General features: G+C 49.1%; 1 protein-coding gene across 1 annotated transcript in view; it reads left to right on the forward strand.

Moving 5' to 3' along the window:
- Positions 1-17274, forward strand: part of PTPRT (protein tyrosine phosphatase receptor type T) — a gene marked incomplete at both ends in the record, with an annotated part of 1080119 nt that overhangs the window by 1030838 nt on the left and 32007 nt on the right. Inside the window, 5 exon segments of the mRNA XM_082644817.1 lie at positions 6453-6489; positions 7857-7954; positions 10238-10297; positions 11007-11123; positions 15080-15234. Of these exon segments, the coding sequence (XP_082500943.1) occupies positions 6453-6489; positions 7857-7954; positions 10238-10297; positions 11007-11123; positions 15080-15234 (467 nt within the window).

Raw genomic sequence — 17274 nt, forward strand, 5'->3', positions numbered from 1 at the left:
TCTCTGCCGCACCAGTACTGATAACGGCACCCATGTCTAGCAGGTTCTTTTCATCACATGCATTCTGAGAGCCTTTAAGGACAAGAGGCCGGGGTGGAGGTCAAGAGCTTGCTCAAGGTCACACGGCTAGAATCCAGTTCTCTGCCCACCTTCTCCCTCTCTCTAGGAAGCAGATTGTGCAGACAGGCCAAAGTCTCTGCTAGATGCTATCTTCATGAGTGATACTGGACTCTGTGCTGTGGTTAGAGTCAAGGGCTCACGAGACCAAAGTTGGGACATGAATTCAGTCCTTATAGAGGCCACCTTGAATCCAGGCCTTTCTGCTCACTAGCTTATGATCTGAGGTAAATTATGTACCCATTCTGATGTCTGTAAAATGGGATGATGCCAACCCGCAAGAGTGTGACAACTGATGTGAATTGTCTATCTGTCAGGGTCCCACTGGGAGACAGAGGGTCACTCAAAGGGAATTAATAAGAGTAGGAACAGGATTAAAGGAAACTAAAGGGGGAGGCAAAGTGGCAGGAGTTCAGTATCCCCAGGCTAGAACCAGCAGGAAGCTCTCAAGCTCCTGAGAACAGGGAGAGTAGCTGTCAGCAGGGGGCTGCCTGATTGGAGCTGTAGCCTTTGATGGAAAGTCAAGGCCAAGCCATGGTGACCTGATAGGGAGAGACCCAAAAGAACATACACCCCAACCTCCCAACGGCCTCTGAGCTTCTGCTGCTTCTCCACATTGACCAAACCCAGCCAGCAGCTGGAGGGCATGGAAGCCCATGGTGTCGTCCATATGACCAAACCCAACTAGCAGCTGGAGGGCATGGAAGCCCGTGGTGTCATCCATACGGGTCAACCTCCCAGGGCACGACCAGAGCAGGGAAGGGAATAGAGAGTCAGTGGAGGGACAGGGAAGACACCAAGCATGAGCTCCTTTTAGCACAGTGTGAGCAGTACGGGGTGGAGGGGAGGGGATCACATCAGTTGTGACCCCCTGTACACTCCAGCAAAGTCAAAATTCCCAGGGTCTCTGTGGGGATTCCGGGCAGACACACCCTAGGTAGCTGTCTAGGGCTCACCCCTTGGCCCTGGTTTCCACCCAGTGCAAATCCTCCTTGCACTCCAGAGGGCTGACTGCCCATGCTAGAATCATTTATCCACAATTGGATCTTGATGATTCATTAAAACAACTCCATGTGGATAATGAGCTAGATGGGGCCAGCCCTGTGTAGGCCTCCAGAGGCCGTGGTTCTCCTCCTGTCTGAACCATCCCTCCGGCACGTTTGTTTGCACACCCGAGAATGTATTGGACACTTGAATCTGTTATAAATTACCAGTCTGGAAATAAATATCGTCTCTGGGTCCCCAGTAAGTAACAGATGCATGAGCGTGGAGCGAGATAAACGCATGTTGGATGCAAACCTCTTTCCCACTGCTCACAGGCAGCTGGAGGCAGGCCCAGTGCCGGTTTGCAGTCCATGTATGCATGCTGTGTAGGTGGGACTTAAGTGAACTCAAAGTTCTTTTAAGGTTATAGGAAGTTTTCTGTACCCGCTCTTGGGAAATCCCCAGAGCAGCCCCAACTGAGCAGTACATTTCCTTTCATCTCCATTGCTGAAGAGTCAGGTGGTTAGAATGCTTTCTCTTGGGGACTGTGTGGGTTCCTGGAGGCCAGAGAGGGTCTCTTGACTCGGATGCCACGTGTGGACAGGAACGCAGCATGCATGCGTTCATGCTGTATGCATTTATCAGGGCTGACTGCCCAGGCAGACTTCTCCATGCTGGGGACACAGCCATGAGCAAGCCCATTACAGCCCTGCCCTGCTGGAGCTCTCATTCGACTGGGAAAACAGACGATAAGCATGTAACTAAACAAAGACTTTGGTGGTGAGTGCCCTGGAGAAAAGTAAACCAGAGAAAGCAGAAAGAACCAAGGATGTCAGGGTGGGCAAGTAAGGGCTGTCTGTGGAGGTGACTGCCGTCCCAGCAGAAGCCTGGATGGAAGGGGGGAGCAAAACACTCGGTTATGTGGGGACAGGCACGGCAGGCATGGGTAGAGGCCAGTGCTAAGGCCTATAGGTGGAAACATGATGGCTGCCTCTGAAGAAGAGCAAGACAGCCAGTGAGCCATGGGGAGAGTGGTAGGAAAATAAGAATGTTGCTGAAGGGATGAAATGGGAATAACAGGGATGTTGAGATGCCCAAACTAGGCTTAAGGGGCCAGTTCAACTGCAGTGACCTCAGAGAACACTTCTCTGGCCTCCTGGCACATCTTCCTCTTGGTGGCCCTTATCCCAGTTTGTTGACGTCTACAAGCTGCTCAGAATCTGAGCCCATCCATCAGGTCCACTTTTGTACTTCCAGTGCCTTGTGCGGAGTAGTAGATGCTCAGTTAATACCTGTCAATTGAATATTGAAGGACTGAGTGAGCAAACGAATGAACAAAATAGTGAAACCAAGTCATCTCACTCCCACAGTTCAAATGTGAATTTCTTGCTCAGAATTTCATCCCATTGACGTTGAAGTGTGTTAGAATCTTCCAAATCCCATGCATTTTGTCTTTTGCCTTTTGTCTGCCAATTAAGGCCTTAAGGGAATGCCCCAACCTCACCTCAGAGACATATTCATGCATGTATGCCACCGACCAGTCTCTGCTGAAAACTATACCCAGCTCTGGGTGGCCTGTCCCATGGCCCAGAAGGAGAAAGTATTTAAAAAAAAAAAAACTTGTTGCAACATGCATTGTAAGGGTGTTAATTGGGCATTTACCAAGCCCTGCAGGGCTTAGGAGGAAGGAAGGCTCATTTGAAGTGCAGTGTGGGAAGCTGGGGCATAGGGTACATGGAAGGGCCTGGAGAGGGACAACTGGAAATGAGGCTGAAGATGAGGATGGAGACAGGGGATTCGTCCCAAGCTAAGGCGTTTGGACATTATTGTACAGGCAGTGGGGAGCCACTGCAGGCTTTTAAGTGGGGAAACAACATAATCAGATGTACACTGGGGAGTTCACTCTGGCAGGAAGCAGATGGGCTCTGGGACTGGACTGGAGGCAGGGAGGCCAGCATGAGGCTATTGTCTTGGCCCAGATCAGGGAGGATGAGGGCTGTAAGAAGGCATGATATGGGGATGACAGGAGAGGATGGACTTGAGAAACCGCATCTTTCCACACTGTAGGGTACTGTTTTCTATTCCCAAGCCTACTCAAGAAGACTCCCATAGTCTGATTCTTCCTGTGAGCCTGGGAAGCCCTGTCCATCTTAATTCAAAGGAACAGAGAGCTCTTTGTCCCTCTCATCTTCCCTCCTACCTCTCACGGCTCAGAGAAGGGCTCAGTTACTACATTTATAGGCAGAGCAGGAAAGTAAAGGGGAGGGGAGGGCTTCCCATCTCAGGATCTCCCTGATGGCCAAAACAGACTTTTAATCATGGTAGGCACTCAGTGAATGCTTTCCAGATACACAACAAAATAACAATAATAGCAAAGACATATATGTTAAATCCTAGACCAGTGCCTGATACATAGTAACTGTCATATATTAACTCACAACCCTAACAGCAAGGCTGTAATGTAAATGCTGTTATCCCCATTTAACAGCAAAAATTAATCGAGGCACAAGGAGGTTAAGTAACCTGCCCCAGACCACACAGCCTAAAAGGGACGGAGCCAGGATTCACACCCAGGCAGTTTAAATTCAGAGTCCGTGCATAAAACCACCATGCTATGCTGCCTTTCTTTTCTTTTTTTTTTTTTTATTTTGTTGAAATGTAGTTGGTTTACAATGTTGTGTTAATTTCTTCTGAACAGCACAATGATTCCGTTATACACATATATATACATTCTTGGTCATATTCTTTTCCATTATAGTTTAGCACAGGATTTTTTTTTTAAGTTTGCATTTTCTGATTGTAGGAATTTGTAAGAGTAGCTGACCGTTGAAATTGGAACTCTTTTTTATTTTTTATGGCTGTGTTGGGTCTTTGTTTTTGTGTGGGGGCTTTCTCTAGTTGTGGCAAGTGGGGGCCACTCTTCATCGCGGTGCGCAGGCCTCTCACTATCGCGGCCTCTCTTGTTGCGGAGCACAGGCTCCAGGTGCGCAGGCTCAGTAATTGTGGCTCACAGGCCTAGTTGCTCCACGGCATGTGGGATCTTCCCAGACCAGGGCTCGAACCCGTGTCCCCTGCATTAGCAGGCAGATTCTCAACCACTGCGCCACCAGGGAAGCCCAGTTTATCACAGGATATTGAATATAGTTCCCTGTGCTATACACTAGGACCTTGTTGTTTCTATATATACTAGTTTGCATCTGCTAATCCCAAACTCCCAATCCATCCCTCCCCACCCCGTCTCCCCCTTGGCAACCACAAGTCTGTCCTCTATGTCTGTGAGTCTGTTTCTGTTTCATAAATAAGTTCATTTGTGTCATATTTTAGATTCCACATATAAGTGATATCATATGGTATTTGTCTTTCTCTTTCTGACTTACTTCACTCATGATAATCTCTAGGTCCATCCATGTCACTGCAAATGGCATTATTTCATTCTTTTTATGGCCAAGTAGTATTCCATTGTATATATGTACCACATCTTCTTTATCCATTCATCTGTCAATGGACATTTAGGTTGTTTCCATGTCCTGGCTATTGTGAATAGTGCTGCTATGAACATAGGGGTGCATGTATCTCTTTGAATTATAATTTTGTCCAGATATATGCCCAAGAGTGGGATTGCTGGATCATATGGCAACTCTGGTTTTTTTTGAGGAACCTCCATACTGTTTTCCACAGTGGCTGCACCAATTTACATTCCCACTAACAGTGTAGGAGGCTTCCCTTTTCTCCACACCCTCGCCAGCATGTTATTTGGAGACTTTTTAATGATGGCCATTCTGACCAGTGTGAGGTGGTACCCCATTGTGGTTTTGATTTGCATTTCTCTAATAACTATATGTTGCCTTTCTGGTTGGTCTCTCAGCAGCTTGTTTATTGGGCATTTGCTCTGAGATTCACATGGTGCTAGGCTCCACAGAAAATTTTTTAAAACTTAGGAGGCAGTGTTTGTCCTCAAGAAGCTGACAACCTCACTAAGAAGACAGGACCACTCAAACAAAGAGTTTAGGTGGGGCTGTTGATTCCTGGTGGTTAATCCAACAGTTGTAGCCATGACACTGGCCTTGGGTTGTCACTGACAGTCAACCCAGGTGTTCCTAGAGTATGCCAGGTAATTATTACAAAGTACCTACTAAATATTTATGGAGCAAGTGGAAGTCTGAGGTAGAGAGATGTACAGGGGACTTAGACATGAATCTTTGAATCAGAAAGTGGATCCAGAACTTCTGAGACACCATCATGTCTGTTTCTCCACGAACCATGCAGATGACTTTTCTGGTTGATTTCCTAAAGAAGAGGATCTTGAGGCAGCTTATCCTCCTCAGCAGAGCACAAAGACTCATCAGCAACATTTAAGACAAAAATAGGTGTTCGTCAGACTTTCGGGTTTGTTTTCTCCTGAGATTGTTAACTATAAAAGAAAGTGGAGTTTCAGGACTTTCCAATACCCTCTCCACCAACAGGCTCCATAATTGGCATCTATATATTTTTTTAATTTATCCTTTCATTCATATGTTTACTCATTCAATAAATACTAATTATATTCAATGTTATGTACTAAGTGCAGATCTGTCTCCAAAACTTGAACTTCTACCCAGTGTGATATACTTCCTCTCTGTAACAAGAAAGGGGACCCTCCATGTAGGACATGCCCAGACAAAAGAGAAGGTTGTCCTCAACCGTTCCCCAATGATTAGGATTATGGGGCACCAGAGTAACCACACATCAGAGCCCAGCAGGGCCTACTGAAGACTCTGTAATGTACAGGGAAATCAGAAACTGATCTCTGAATCTGAAAGTGGCTTTATCAGTCTCTAGGGCACACCTACCTGGGGTCCCCCCCTTCAGTGAAAGGAACTTCAATTCCAAGCCCAGCCATGTAGCACAGAGAGGCAGTGTGGCATCTTTTTCTAATTGTTACTGATGCAAGGAGCCAGCAAGGTGATTGTTTTGTTCTTTCAGGTGCCCTACGGGGCCTTGCACAGTGTCCTGCATGTAATCACGGCTCAGGAAAGACCTGGTGGTGGTTGATATCCCACAGAAACCTGAAGATTCCTTCTCCACCTTTTTCTGGGTGCATAGCCATAACTGATGGCCATCTGATTTTTGCTCCCAGTCCGTGGCTCCAAGGCAAGCCTGTACGGGCCGCTCACAAGGAGCTATAATAATAGCTAACATTTAGTGATGGACAAAGCACTTTACATGCATTATCTTATTTAATCTTTGCCACTTCTCTGGGAAATGTCTAACGCTGGTTTCATTTTGCTTATGAAGAGACCAAGCCTTGGAAAGGATAATTGTTAGTATTGTGCTGTTTGTAAGATTCACTGTACTTTTCTTTTGTCATCCAGGGGTACCATCGACCTCGGCACTACATTGCTACTCAAGGTAAGTGCCCTCCTCTTCCTCTAAAGGGCCCTTGCCTTACACTGGAGGAGAGGAATGAGCTTCTACCAGCCAAGAAGTCATATAGGAGCAGGGCTGGAGAGCCTCCCGAGGTCTCGAGATTGTTCATTTGTTTGGGAAGGAAGGAGGTGACAAGTTCAGCTATGGGGGGAGGGACGTAAGGGAGAGAGGAAGGAGGTGTCACTAGGAACTGGTCAAGAGAGATGGGCCCTGGACCAAAAGCATCAGCCTCAGACATGTGCCATCAGTATCCACCATCTGGAACTGGAGCTTTTGGTGCCTTATCTCCCCGATGGGTGTGTTCATCATCTCCTCGCAAGGGAGAGAGAGGCAGCCGACATTCCTAGAAAGCAATTTACCAGGATGTTATCAGAAGACTTAAAAATGACTATACCTCTCAAACTCTGCTGGGAGGAAATCCTGTAGATGATTATATATATGTGGACAGTGACACATATAATAAGATACCCTTCACAGTGTTATCTAATAGGAAAAAAAAGTGAAAAATCTTAAATGCCCATCAATTGGTAGATTGGTTAAAGTGTGACACCTCCATATTATGGAAAATTATGCAGCTATGAAAAATGTCATGGCAGGTAAGAGTTTTTAAGGGCATGGGAAAATACGTATAATAGAATGCTTATTATAGCAAATACAATAAATATACACATATATGTATATTTACACAGAAAAATGGCATTCAAACTTTTGTATCAGATACACTTATTACTCTTGTAATTTTAAAAATGATGGAGGCCCAGGACATTGAAGGAAATTTCCAAGGAAATTGCTTTGGACTCTCAGATTCTGTCTCCCATTTCTTGTCTATTTTTCTTCCCTCCTTTCTGTCCAGGCTCCAGACAAATGCCTTTGTCAGGCTCAGGAGCGGGCATCTTCTGTCTGTGCTCTCAGCATCTGACTCCCGGCAGCTGCTCTGCCCTCCCACCCCACCCCCACCCCAATTTCCTTCCCGTCTCTCACTGAGGTTCTGGAGCCCAATTTTTGAAAACTCCCTTAAGCTATGTCATTCACCCCTAATATAAGGTGATGGGTTGGCGGGAAAGTGGGGCTGGTGGAAAGGGTCTGAGCAGGAAGACGACGAAGAGGAGAAGCTGCGGGCATTTCCAGGGGACGCCGCAGACCCTGCTAGCTGGAGTACAGCTTTTCTCGTGCGCACTCTGACCTCACGCGCTTCAGTCCCCAGTCTCCGCTACTTGTGTCCCAATAGGAATCACTGACCTCACTCTTGCTCACCCATCCAGAGCCTTGACTGACCAGCCAGGGGGGACAAGCCTCTTGTCTGCTTCCTTGCAATTGCAGTCTGACCCTGACACCTTCTCTGTTGGCAGGTCCCATGCAGGAGACCGTAAAGGACTTCTGGAGAATGATCTGGCAGGAGAACTCGGCCAGCATCGTCATGGTCACAAACCTCGTGGAAGTGGGCAGGGTAAGCCCCTCCTGTGGGTAGCTGGATGGAGTTTGCTGGCTGGCGTTCCACTCCCCAGCATCTCTCTGTGCCAAGCGCCTCCCGTGCCACATGTCACCCTCACGGCACCTACGAGGGAGAAATCCTCCCTCCTGTTCATAGTCGAGGAACGTCTTTTCCCTTCAAAACCCTCTCACCCCTTTCTCCACCCTCACTCTCCGCTGATGACATCATCTCATAGACTTTGAGGACATTATAGCCATCAGACGTGAATGCTCATCTTCACACCGCAAAGCTGCATCCTTCTTGTGTCTACAACCATCTTCTCATTCTTCTCCTCTATTATCAGGCTGAACCATAAGACATGGCTGTTTTTGTTGACCCCAAATGGTAGAATATCAGCTGTTTCTTATGGCGCAGCCTAATGTGATAGGAGAAGTGACTCTTGCCCTTCCAAAGGCAATTCCTAGTGTGTTGAGTCACAGATTCCGCTCAAGAATTTCTCATTCTCCCCCTCTCACTTGGAAAGTAATTCTCTTTCCCGTTGCTAGATTATGTCCCTCAGCCTACAGACATCCTGAGTACCTTCCCCCTTGAAATATAAAGCAGGCAAACAAAACTGCTTCTCCTGTCCCTGCTTTTCTGCCAGACTCTGAGATCTCACACACAGGCTCTGCTTCTTCACTTCCGTTCCCTTCCACCCACTGCAGTGTAGCTGCTCCCTCCATCCCACCCACAGCGATTCATCAGTATCCCCAGCACCCTTCATGGTGACAAATCCATAGCCATTTCTCTCTTCTCATTGTACTCAACCTCTCAGCAGCATCTGACCCTTTGTTCCTCGAAACCTTGACATTCTTCTGGGTTTAGACCTTGGTCTCTCACTCTACTCTGTCTCGACTCTCTCCTGTGTGCTCCTTGGCTACTCCTAGGGCTTAGAAATGGGACTGCTCTTCCCAGCTTTGCTTTCACCTACTTGGTAAACTGTGGCATGGGGGTGGGTGGGTGCTGGGTGCACAGACACTAGAATCAAGAGGGCCTCTCTACTTATCACATGAGCTAACTAAAGACAGGGCAGGTAAGTTTTTCTTCTGGCAAGAACCAGATAATCCATTAAAATAAAGAGTCCTGGCCTCCAAGATAATGGGAAGGGGGAGAATCTGGGCTGTCAGTCATGATTCAGCAAAGGGCTTTGGACATCTCGTGGCCTAACAGGACCTGAGGGCCAGAAGAGACTTTGGCCTCGAGCCCACTCTTGTTTAGTCCATTGCCCAGTTTTACAGATGAGGAAACGGACCCAGAGGAGGGAGGGAATACCCTGAAGTCACCCGGCCACTATCTCTGACTCCTGGCTCTCGTCCTAGTGGTCATGGTCCCCCTATTCAAGACTACGCCCCAGGGACTCAGGCCCAGGGAGCAGCTACCGTGGACAAAATGTCCAGCCCAGGATTTAAGAATTCATAGGCACATTCCAGCCTGTTTATAACATGACCCCTCACTGGAGACAGATTCCCTTGATTGTGAATCTAATTCGAATTGGGAGAGGGGACAGGAGAGCAATTTCTTCATGAAACTCCTGCCAGGAGCGAAACTCTGTGCCAGACACTGTTGTGCGTTATGCATTACTTCACTTTTATCTCACAGCAATTGTACAAGGTGATGTTCCTGGTCATTTTTCAGACGGCCTGGCTTTGCATCCTGGCTCCATCCCTTACTGACAGTTGACCTTGGGCAATTTCCTTAGCCTCCCTTTGCTTCTGATTCCTCATCTGTAAAATGGGACTAATAATAATATCTACTTCATCATCAGGGTGTGGTGATAAGTCATAATTAAAGGAATCCGTGTAAAGTATTTGTAGAACACTTAGTAAAGAGAGCTAGACACTGTAAGCAGTTAGTAAGTGTTAGCTCTCATTATTCATAGGAAGCTGAGGCTCAGAGAGGTTTCAGTACTTTCTGGAAGCTACTCAGCTACAGCGTGTTAGAACGAAGCAATGCATCCGTTTGCCTCCAAACCCTGTTGCACTAAATCAGCATTTCCCTAAGTGGGTTCCATGGGATGCTAGTCTGCATGATGCTTAGCGAACAGGGGGTTCCATGGTTAAATACGTTTGGGAAATGCTGTGTACTCTTTGCCCCTTTCGGAGAGTCGAAAAGCACATTAGCGTTAGCACGTGAATGAGCTGAGCAGTCCTGTAGCAAAGTGGCCTGTTTAACTTTGTTTAATCCAGCATTTCCCAAACTCATTTGACCACAAAACCTTTTTTTGTTTTTGTTTCTTGTTTTTTACCTAACACCTATCAGCACCCAGCGGGACACACTGTGGGAAATGCCACTCTAAGCCGCTCGGCGTCCCCCGGAATGGTAATACTTTTGTTCTTTTACGGGGAAAACGATGATCTCTTTTTCCTCCTGCGGCATGTGACTCAGAACCAGGTGTGGGAGTGGCTTGTTCATGGCCTCTGCACCCACCCCTGGGGCAGAGAGCAGCGGCAAACGTCTTCCTTTTGAGCCCAGCACCTTCCTTCCTTTTCCCAACAACGAGCCTTTTTCTCCTTCCAGCCCCCTCATAAAATTAATGACCCTCTCCCAGCCATGTCTGCTTCCACCTCCTCACTATTCCCACCTTTTATTCTCATCTCTGCTCTGCTGATACTACTCAGCTGCCCCAGCCTATTGCAGAAAAAGAGGACTCAACCAAAGGTAGAAAACTGGCCACGTGACCGTGGACAAGTCACCAAACCTCCCGACTTGAGTATGATGTTCATCTGTACAGTGGGGAGATTGCCACCTGCCCACCTCCCCCAGACCTAGTTGATCTCTTAGTGTGGTAATGGATTTGAAAAGTACCAGGAGCTCTGCCAAAGAAGGTACCACCGTTATCCCCCGCGGCTCCAGTTCCCCTAGGAGTGAGCTGGTCCCTGTGTATTTTGCCCTCCCCGGCCAGCTGAGAATGCCTTGACTGAAAGTCCACCAAGGTCACCCTTGAGTTTATTCAGACGGGAAGCCAGATGAGATGGCCACACACGCTCAGCCGCCCACTCACTCGTACTGTCCCCGTCCTTTCCCGCAGGTGAAGTGTGTGCGATACTGGCCGGATGACATGGAGGTCTATGGAGACATTAAAGTCACCCTGATCGAAACAGAGCCCCTGGCAGAGTATATCATCCGCACCTTCACGGTCCAGAAGGTAAGCTTCCCTGCAGCTGTGTGCAGCCTGCCCTCCAGGCAAGCCAGCTTGTTTGTTCATCCAGGACATGGCAGCGACCAAGGGGCTGCTCTGTACCCACCCTGCACTGGGCACCAGTGAGAGATTAGCAATCAGCTTGGATGTGGACCCTGCTCCAAAGGACCCCGCATCTCGCAGGAGGGACAAATAGAATTCGCCAGACAAATAGAATAATGACACATGGTAATAAAAGCCACAAAGGAAACATGCCAAGCGGGGGAGACAGAAATCCACGGGAGGATGGGGTGATCAGAGAGGACCTCCAGGAGGAGGAGGCATTTAAGCAGACAGTGAAGGATGAGAAAGAGCCAGCCAAGGGAAGAGCAGGAGGAATATTATCTCAGGAGGAGGGAAAGAACCATGCAGAGTCTGGAGGGGAAAGAAGATCTTGACATGTTCTAGGCCTGTGGTTGTCAACTGGGGGTGACTGTCCCACGAGGACATTTACCAGTGTCTGGAGACAGTTGTCAAAACCATAGCTGCCATTTTCTAAAAGTAACATCATGAATGAACCAAGTGGCCACAGGCCTGAGGATGCAAAAACACCAGAGACTTCAGTGCTCTGAGAACGGTGCCCTTGGGGATTGACAAGTCCTTGTGAGTGCCAAAGCAGGCACATGCATGGTGCCATTCCCGCATGCACGGTGCTGGCAGGACACACTGTTTGCTCCCAGCACTGCCCCCTCCCACCCCTGGGCTCCTAAAGGCCTATATCTGCAGACTCAGATGAAGAGCCAGGAGGGAAGGACACCCCTCTGCTACAAGGTACCTTGCTGTGATCTTAGGCTGGGTTCCTTAGACGCAGAGCCTGAGACAAGGTTTCCCTTGTACGTGGTGTATCAAGGGAGCGCTCCCAGAGAAACTTGTAAGACAGCAAGAGAAGCTGGAGAGGAAAGAGGAAGGGGCAGGGCAAGTTCAGAGTCTCTGGCAAAGTCTAGCCTAGGCCTGACCCACGGGGGCCTCTGGAGCGTAAACACACCACAGAGGTGCCCCCTTGCTTTAATCAGTCCACTGACTGACTGTGGACCAGCCACTGCGGGGTAACCTCCAGGGTGGGCCAGCTCCTGTCGGCTGAGGGCACTTCTCCAGAACGGGGCACGTGTGAGTCACTAGCAGCCAGCACTCCTGCAGTTGAGGCCTGGAACGTAGCGTCGCAAACACCAGTCTCAGCTACCATACTTGCATTTGGTGCTGGGCATGAGCTGGGTGACTGGGGACCCAGACTCGGAGCCAAGGGGCCTTGGGGAACTGAAGCCCACCCAGTGTGTTGAGGAGTCCTCGTCGTTTCTTAGGCTGTCTTTTTGTCTTTCGTTCAATCACCAGGGAAGCTATCACCCATAGGAAGACACCCTTCAAGGTCTCCACGGGCCTCGGAGGATTAGCCCAACTTAGCCAGCTTCTCCACAGTACACAGGCAGGTGCTCAGCAAACACTGCCTGGGTTATCAGCTCAGAATCAGTTCCTGGGGCCCCGGAAATAATAAACAGGCAGTGTTGTCTGTCCCTTGAAGAGAACACAGTCCCACCAGGAAAAGAGGACCCTTGATAAACAGTTGCAGTGCCGGTGGTGTGGGCTTGAACGAGGGCTTCCGGGGGCTGAGTTGATTTGGAGGGTGGGGTGAAAACTCTGAGTATTCTCGAAGCTGTTTTGTCTTCTACTTCAGTTCTTCTGTGAGCGCTTTAACCCCAGCCTTTGTTCCCTCCTGCCCAGACCCCGCAGCTGCCTCCTGACAGGGCTTCTGCCTCTAGTCTTGCCCCCGGTCTTAGTTTAGGTTTCTAGGAAGCAGAGCCTGAGGCAGGGATTTGGGTGCCCTTGATGATGTGTTGAGGAAGAACCCAGGGGAGAAGGGGGGTGAGGGAGGCAGGACAGGGCGGGGAAGGAGCTGAGCAAGGCTGTGGCCTGGTCCCACAGGGAGAGCTGGGGCATGAGTTACACCGCAGAGTTGGACCCATCTTGAGGCAAAGGGTTCTTTGGCGCATCCATGAGAGTAACCCATTATTCTGGTTTGCCCAGGACCACCCTGGCTGCTTTAGCACTGAAAATCCCATGTCCTGGGAAACCCCTCAGCCCTGGGCAAACTGACAAAGTCGGTTGGTCACTGAATGCCAGCTGCCCATCCCCTGCTCCCAGAGGAGGTGGTTCCTGTTCAGCTGAGAGCAACTCTCTGAAGAAGGGCTAACTGTTAGCTGTCCATAGCCAAGGTCAGGGTAGCTGGGGGTGGGTGCACTGGCCCAGGAAAGGGGACCTGGCGCCCTCTACACAGCCCACCAATACCCCTGCCCCAAATCCTTCCCCCACGTAGCGGCTAGTGTGATCCTCCCAAAATGCCCATCTGGTGATGCATTTCCTCTTCTGTGTAACCATCCGGGCAGCCTCCCTATAGCTCCCCAATGACTCTGGGATAAAACCCAAAGGCCTTAAAGTGGGATACAAAGCCTTGCAGCATCCAGTACACGCCCAGCCGCCCACCGCCCCCACACCGGCCCCATCCCGCTGTCCGTCATTGCCTGTCTTCCGCTCTTCTCTGGAATTGCCCTGGGCTGTTTGTGATTCTTTTCACCTACTATGCTAGGTCCTGTCCCCAGGCCTTTGCCCCAGCTGCCTCTCTGCCTAGGAATCCCTCCATCCTTCCACTGGGTAATACTTAGCCTCAGTGTATCATACGATTAGGAGGACAGACTGTGGAGCCAGACAGCTAGGCTTTAGACTGTAACTTTACAGCTTACTAGTTGTGTGACCTTGGGCATGTTCCTTAGCCTTGCTTAGCCTCACTTTCCTCATCCCTAAAATGGAGATGATAATATGAGGATTGATATGGGATTAAATGAATTAATACATTGAAGAAGTCAGAAGAGTGACAGGCACAGAGTCGATGCTTAATAAACGTTAGCTATTATTTTCATTATTAATATGTTTCAAGACTCAGGTCAGGCATCCCCTCCTTCAGGAAGCCTTCTCTGATTTCTCCTCTCCCTAATGGGATTAGCTGACATTCCTTTATGCACTTTAATGGAATTAAAGGTCCACTTAGGCGCCTGCCTCCCCCACTGGACCATGAGCTGTTCCAGGGACAGGGACTTGGCTTTTATTTCCACTTTCCTAGTGCCTAGCACAAGGCTAGGCACAGGTAACCCTCGGTGAATATCTTTTAACTGAAAAAATGAACCATCGAACACTCTTCCTATTCAGCGCCTCTAATATCTGCAGGAGATTGCTAGGTAGAGAAAGGTAGGTAGGGGCAGTGCATAAGCAAAGGCTCAGAGGCATAACCTGACCATAGACTAGTCAAGAACTGCCATTTGGCCTGGAGCATGTCTATGGGAAGGGGAACAATGGGAGCTCCAGGCCCCACCACCCCCTCTGCTTTTGTTTGTTTCATATTTTATCATTCTAAATAAGAATCTAATTAATAAAGAAGTCTGCCTTTTTAATTTTGAAAGTCATGGAGAGTATCATAGACCAGACTGGAGAACTGAAGGACACCAGTCCTCAATCAGTGAAAGGCCTTGTATTCCCCTGGAAACAACTTGAACTTGGAGTTGAAGTCTAACATTTTTCTGAATGTTCTGCTGAATATAAGTCCTATAAAACACTTATCAAAAGAGGGTCCCCTGGGCAAACAGTGTGACTGTTATAAGCCCCCTTGGGAATTCCGCGTGCATGTTAGCACAGTAAAGGCTCTGAGAAGTCCTGCAGTAGAGCCATCAGTTTCACTTTATTTACTTCCAAAGTTCCCAGATGTAAGAGATGCAGAATCACTCTGCGCAGTAACACCTATTAACCCTTTGAGGGCCTTGCCCTCTCCGACAGCAGGGAAGCTGGACCCTCCGCGCTTATGGCCTCGTGGCTCCCCATGGGTGCTGGGCAGGGTGGCTGGGGGCAGCAGCTGGAGGAACAGAGGGCCGTTCTCTCCTCAGAAAGGCTACCATGAGATCCGGGAGCTCCGCCTCTTCCACTTCACCAGCTGGCCCGACCACGGCGTCCCCTGCTATGCCACCGGCCTCCTCGGCTTTGTCCGCCAGGTCAAGTTCCTCAATCCCCCAGAAGCCGGGCCCATAGTGGTCCACTGCAGGTAAGTGAGAGGCCCCGCCCTAAACAAGGAGGCCTTTGCAGCTCTGCTCTCTCGGTGAGGGGGGTGCTCTCTTGTCCCATGGCCTTTATTCTTTGCCTGTGTCCCCTCTTCCCAGCCCTTTCGGATGAGACCAGGGTCCTAAGTCTAACAATAGTAATACGAATAGTAGCGGTAACGGTTGTCCTTCTTGCCGTCGCCCTGACACAGTGAAGACCCTGAGGACGTGGGCTTGGCACTGACAGCGTCTGCTGCACACGCACTTCACCCACGTGGCTTCATTTACTTCTCACCCAGCCTTGAGAGGTGGCCATTATTGTCATTCCCATTTTACAGATGAGAAAACCGAGGCACTAAGAAGGTAGATACTTTGCTCGGGTCACACAGGCGTGAAATGGCAGAGGCAGGATATTTAACACGCTTTTCTCCTGACGCTCACCCTCAGCTCCCTGGCATGGCGGCAGGGTGCCCCCGTGGAAGTGTGCATCTCTTCATTTCTCTCATTTTAAAAATCGATTGCTGGCCTGCGGGGTCCTTTGTAGAGAGTAAGTGGACAGTGTCAGGTTTTAGCTTATTATGGAGAAGGGATATTTTCAGCTCTGACCCAGAAAGTCACATCGGGAGTGATGGGCACATCTTGGAATCCTCCTAAACGGAGATGAAGTATCATGTCAAGGGCATTAGGACTTGGAGGAGGGCAGCTGTCCAGACCTGAAGGCCAACTAACATGCTTGCTTCCTCCCCCGCAAGCACCTCTCTTTTCCAATGTGACCTTGGGCCCGGTCCATCTTTTCAGACCCCGCATGCTCTTAACTGCATGCAGGTTATCTCTGCCCTGGCAGTGTCCACATCAGGCAAGGTCTTGAGCCAAGTCAAGGAGAGACACCATAAGCTGTAGGTGTCTCAGAGCCACCCCTTTCTCACACAGCATCCATTTACCTTCGCCACAATAGCGAGGTGTGAATTAGAAACCCCATTTCACAGATGAGTCCATTGAAGATTAGGAGCTCATACTGGGCTCTCCAAGCATTCTGCATCTAGTCTCTGCTTTACATCGCATGACAATTCGAGGACAATAAAATGTTCACCCCAAGTCCCATATCCCAGAGAGCAGCCAGAGCAGGGGTAAGGAAGAAAGGGAGATAATGGCAAGCATTTATCAGGCCCTCCTTGCATGATGCCCCTATGTCTGTGTCTCCATAGCAAGCCACCCTGACACACGTGAGCAGAGTGGTACTCCCTCCTGAGGCTGTCCTGAAGATTAAATGGGTTGGCCAACATATACTAGGTACCTAAGAGAATTCCGCACATATAGTAAGCACTTAAAAATATTATATACTGTTCTCTGCCTCTCGCTGCTGTCCCCCTCCCCAGACTGTTAATCCTTCCGGACAGGAACCATGTCTGACTTATCTTCACATCCCCACTCCCGAGCCCAGCATCTAGTGCTCAATAAGTATCTGGTGACTACAAGTAGCAAACATTCATAATAAATGGCTATGTGACCAGGCACGGGGCTAAGCAATTTTTGCGCATTGTGCTTTTTCAGCATCATTTCATGCAATTCACGTGTATCGTGCGATTAATGCTATTGTCATCAGCCTCGTTTTATGGAAACCCAGAGAGATTGAGTCGTTCACCCAAGGTCACACAGCTAGTCAGTGGTCGAGCCAGGGTTTGATCCCAGGGGTCTGACCCCAAACAGCATGGGCTTAATTGCTCTGTGAGGCTGAAATAAATGGATCAGTCCTCCCAAGAACCCTGTAGGGAAGAGTGTCACGTGTGAGAAAACTGAGGCTCACAGACACCAGGCAGCTTGTCCACTAGTGGTGGATCTGAGATTCAGAATCCAGTCGGGCTGCTGCTTTCTCCTAAAACAGGTCGAGGATGAGACTTGGGAGAAGACATGGATGAGTGGCTCTTTGGGTTCCCTCCTAGACCCCGAGGCCCAGCCTGCTTGGGGGTCCCTTCTGGGGGCTTTGATTTGGGGGGAGGCATTCTGGGGCAAGTACAAGGCAGATTTTACTCAATTCAAACCATGAA

Source organism: Mesoplodon mirus (genome assembly GCF_964341445.2).
Source record: "Mesoplodon mirus genome assembly, chromosome: 15".
Lineage (NCBI taxonomy): Eukaryota > Metazoa > Chordata > Mammalia > Artiodactyla > Ziphiidae > Mesoplodon > Mesoplodon mirus.